A 4,523-nucleotide genomic window follows, 5' to 3' on the forward strand; every position below is an offset into this window, starting at 1 on the left:
GGGGTTTCACCATGTTGGCCAGACTGGTCTTGAACTCCTGACCTCAGGTGATCCACCTGCCTTGGCCTCCCAAAGTGCTGGGATTACAGGCGTGAGACACCACACCCTTCCTAATTTTTGTAATTTTAGTAGAGATGGGCTTGCTTTCACCATATTGGCCAGGCTGGTCTTGAACTGCTGACTTTAAGTGATTTGTCTGCCTCAGCCTCCCAAAGTGCTGAGATTACAGGCGTGAGCCACTGCGCCCGGCCACAATAAGCATTTTCTGTGCCCCTCCTGTGTGGGAGGCCACAGAAAGCTCAGCAGCTGTGGTTCATGATGAACTCAGGAACTGGTCTATTACCAACTGCATACACTTGAGCAAATTATTTAACTTCTGAGTCTTGTTTCTTTGTTTGTAATACGGGGTAATATTGGCCTTGCAGGGTTGTTGTGATTACTCAGGAAAGCAAGACTAATCAAGCGCTTTGCACAGGGCCTGGCACATAGTAGACACTCAACAAATACTGCTTTTGCCTGCACAGGCATCATATTGGTCTCATGCCTCCTAGACCCCTGTGCCCTATGGCACTAGGTGGCACCCTCCTTCATGGTGGGGGGCAGAGAAGCCTCACAGATCCTTCCCTACCACCACCAGGGCTCCTGCTGAAGCTACCCTTTCTGGACTCCCCCCTAGACTCCCAGTGCTACGAGGACCAAGTTCACTGGCAGGTGAGACATCACTGGGCACTTACACCCTCTGAGTCTCCCTTCCCTGCCTTGTCTCCTGTGGCCCAAGCTGTCTTCTTCCTTCCTTGCTGCTGCTTCTCCTCTGGGGTACACCCCTGAGCTGTGGCTTCCAGGCTCCTGGAGCTACCTTTTCACCTCTACCCACTCCTGCCTTCCAGGTGCCTGGCGAGCATGAAGATGAAGCCCAGAGACCTCTGAGGGTGGAGGAGGCAGACACTCAGGCCTAACCCACTGCTGGCTCCTGAGAGGACATGCTCCTTTTCAAAGATGCTGACTGGCTGCTACTGGGAAGTTCTTTTTGAGCCCCCATTCCTCCGGCTGCAAGAAGGGAGCCATGAGCCAGAAGGAGGCCCCTTTCCACAGGCAGCATCTCCACAGGGAGAGGGGCAGCAGGAGGCTGGGAGATGGTGGGGAGTGGGGCCATAACTGGGTACGGTGGGGGAACCTCACCAGCTACCTGAACCGACTGCCCTACCAGCCTGCACTTGGGTAGAAGAGGCCAAAGTGAGGCACCCAAGTGATCCACTGGCCCCATGTCACACAGTTACAGTGAAGCCCGAGCCAGGCCTGGTTTGAGGGTGATAAATGCCGCCATCTCTAAGGATTCTGACTCCTTGTCTTTGTGCCCTGGGAGCATAAGAAGTTCCTCTTACCTTCTAACTGACAATGGTAGAACCTCCTGGAGGTTCCTGGAGAGGCAGGAAAGGGCTTTAGTGCTCACAAATGCCTGATTCCTGATCTGTGGAAGTCCCTCTCCAGTGCCATGTCCTACCAGGCCAGTGCCCCGCCTAGGCTTGCCTGTCTCCAGGCACAGGGAGTTCATTCTCTCCCAGAAAACAGGATTTTTTTTGTTGTAGGATGTCTTGGGCTGCGGGAGAGAGTTCTTCCTGTTCTAGAACTGCTGTTACTCTGACCTTCAACTCGGGCAGCCTCTGAACAGAGAAGGAAGAGGGTGCCCACAGAGCCCAAAGGGCCACCAATAAGCTAGAAGCAGCCAGCACCTAGTTGCCACTTATGTCCCTGTCCCGAGACTGAGGAGTGGGGAATAGTAAGGGTATCATTGTGTGGATTAGGGCTGTGGCAGAGAAGGTTGAAGACACCACCCAATGCCCACTCAAGGGCCTCTGTTGTCCTGAAGTCATTTGACCACCAGAGGGCGCTCCAAATCCAGAAGCGGAAGATGCCGCCTTTATGCCCCTCCTTGGTCCTCTATGAAGAATGAAACTCCTTCCTACAGCCTAACCCCCTTCCTGTCTGCTTCATCTCTGGTGCTCATGCATTCATGCCACAAGCCTTTTTTGAGTTCCTGTCCCCCACTACATGTCTGGCAGATGCCAGGGGTTTCAGGTCTCTCATCCAGCAGAAATCCATCCCTCCAAGTAGACTGGAGCCCCCTTTCCAACACTGAAGGACTGGGACCCCCTCCGCCTTCTCCTGCCTGTCCCCTAGGCTTCTGACTACAGCTATCTCTCCCCTAAAACCAAGACCAATCAGACATAGGAACCTAAGGAGGAAGTGGAAGGATTCCTGGGACCTAGCCCTGGAATGAGGACAAAAGGTGGCCCCATCAGGCTCCATGCTCACCGTAGCTGGAGGGACTGAGCTGGGCTGGTTGGAGAGGCCAAGCACAGGGGTGAGGAGAAGGAGGTTTAGGAACAGGCTTCTGTGGAGCCATCCCAGCTCATGTGGCCCAGTTGTGCCTCTGTCTCTTCAGCTCCTCTCCTTCCTCCACAGCCCCCCATGCCCATTGTTGGTTGGGGGTAGGTGTGTTGGGAGGAGACCCTTGTGTGGAAGCAGAAGGGTGACTGCTGGGATCACAAAAAGGTTCCTGGCCACTGTCAGCCCTTCCTAAGAGGAAGGGAGGGAGTTTGGGAGAGCTGAGGCCCCACCCCCCATTCTGCCTATGGGGCCTCAGTTCCCAGCTCTGCTCTGCGTGGACCCAGGTACAGCCAGCTGGCTGGTTCTCCCGAGTCCTCAGAGATCTGAAAGAAGACTTTCAGGAAAGGGGGATTCAAGGATAGGGTGAGATCTCTTCCCGCCCCAGCCCATTCTGGGTGAGGAAAGCTACAAATCTTCATTTATTCATGGCACCAGCTGGGTAAGGTGACTCACACCTATAATTCCAGCACTTTGGGAGGCTGAGGCAGGAGGATTGCTTGAGCCCAGGAGTTTGAGACCATCGTGGGCAATATAGTGGGACAGCATCTCTACAAAAAAATTAGCCACGTGTGGTGGTGTGCACCTGTAGTCCCCACGAATCAGGAGGCTGAGGCAGAAGGATCGCTTGAGCCCAGCAGTTCATTGCAGTAAGCCATGATCGCTCTACTGTACCCCAGCCTAGGTGAGAGAGACCCTAGCTCAAAAAACAAACAAACAAACAAAAATTCATGTCACTAACATTTTACAACCTGACCCTTTCCCTCTGCTGGTTGACTCCTTCCTGATTACAACCAAATCTTCTCCAGGTCTGAAAAAAACGGGCAGCTCTAGCCCAGACTGGTCATTGGCTCAGGGGAGCGGCCCATCTCAATCCAGGGAGGCTTCCTGGAAAAGGGACAACTGAGCCCTCTTAAGGGGAAGGCAGTTGCCCAGCCAAGTTCCACAGGACAAAGGGTATAGGTCTCATCATAGCTTGCCAAGATGTCCGAGAAAGGGTCAGGGAGAGAACTAACCCATAAGAGGTGGCCCTGTGTGCCCTGTAAACAGATAGTTCCAAGCTCTGTCGCCTCTGTGAAGCCTCCCATGGCCCAGGCAATGATGTTGATCCCTGCCTCAAGCCCCTGCACCCTGATCCCATTCTCATTCAGGGGACTGTCTGCCCAGGACAGAACTTTCCTAAGCCTAACCCTTGGTATTTCACTCTATTTCCTCCTCTCCCTCCCACTACTTTACCTTGAGTGCTGGACTCATCATGGGACCTCCAGACCTTGTTGCACTTCATACAACTGAGCCATTCTTTGTGGTCTGGGTGTGGGTGATCATCCCACCACCGATTTCAGTCAGGGAGCTCAGAGGGCAGGAAAGACAGGTACCCTTAGCGCCCCTGCTCAAATGTGACCAAGCCCTTCCCTCCTCTCCCCTGGAGTCCCTGCCTCAGCAGCATTGTCCCCCACATGGTGGCCTATCTATTCAGGCTGGGTCAACAGGGGGACAACGAGCAGGTCAAGGAGGTGGCAGGGACAGGGGCCAAGGGGTCTCCTTCCTCACCCCTTCAGGACAATGAGGCCTCTGCCCCTCAGGGACAAGCCCCTCTGATCAGCACCATTATTCCTCTCAGTGCAGGACAATTGGACACTTGCCCGCTCATGAACTCTGTCTATCCAACCCCAATGCCTGATCTCTGAGGACAATGATGGACGAGGACACGGCCCCTGCCTGCGCCCCAGAGAAGACTGTCGCGGGGAGACAGGCTGCGCTGGGGTCAAGGTGGAAGCCCGCGGGGCCAGCGGCATTGAGGGAAGGTTCTCCGGAAGCAGCCATCCGCTGTTCTGGCTTGGCGCAAGTGTGTGTGGACGACAGCAGGATTTCCTGCCCAGGGACTCTGGATAGGAGGCCCAAGGTCCCCAGGAGCCCCCAGGTGCTTCTGCCCTGTGTGGCCAGAGCCCCGTCGGCCAGGAGCTAGAAGCTGCTCCTCTGACCTCTAGAGGACCCGGCACTCCGAACCCCGCGCAGCCTGGGAAAGGCCTGAGATTCCCCCCTATTGGGATTCACATCACGACGCGGCGGCCCCAACTCAGGGAGGAATTAGACACGGCGTGGGTGTCCCAAGTGCGGGGCGGTGGCCGTCCTGGGGC

At 55.3% G+C, this 4,523-nt stretch overlaps 1 protein-coding gene across 4 annotated transcripts in view; it reads left to right on the forward strand.

The window, feature by feature from the left end:
* RHBG (Rh family, B glycoprotein) overlaps window positions 1–1,332 on the forward strand; it is an 18,058-nt gene extending 16,726 nt beyond the window's left edge. For 3 of the 4 annotated variants that reach the window (XM_011928425.1, XM_011928424.1, XM_011928422.1), the window contains 2 exons: window positions 638–711; window positions 888–1,330. In XM_011928425.1, the coding sequence (XP_011783815.1) occupies window positions 638–711; window positions 888–956 (143 nt within the window). In that variant the 3' untranslated portion in view covers window positions 957–1,330. Of the gene's footprint in view, window positions 1–637; window positions 712–887 lie in introns of all 4 variants that reach the window. The other variant, XM_011928423.1, reaches the window with a different exon arrangement.
* The last annotated feature ends 3,191 nt before the right edge of the window (window positions 1,333–4,523 follow it).

This window comes from Colobus angolensis, unplaced genomic scaffold (genome assembly GCF_000951035.1).
Source record: "Colobus angolensis palliatus isolate OR3802 unplaced genomic scaffold, Cang.pa_1.0 Scaffold77, whole genome shotgun sequence".
NCBI classification, from domain to species: domain Eukaryota; kingdom Metazoa; phylum Chordata; class Mammalia; order Primates; family Cercopithecidae; genus Colobus; species Colobus angolensis.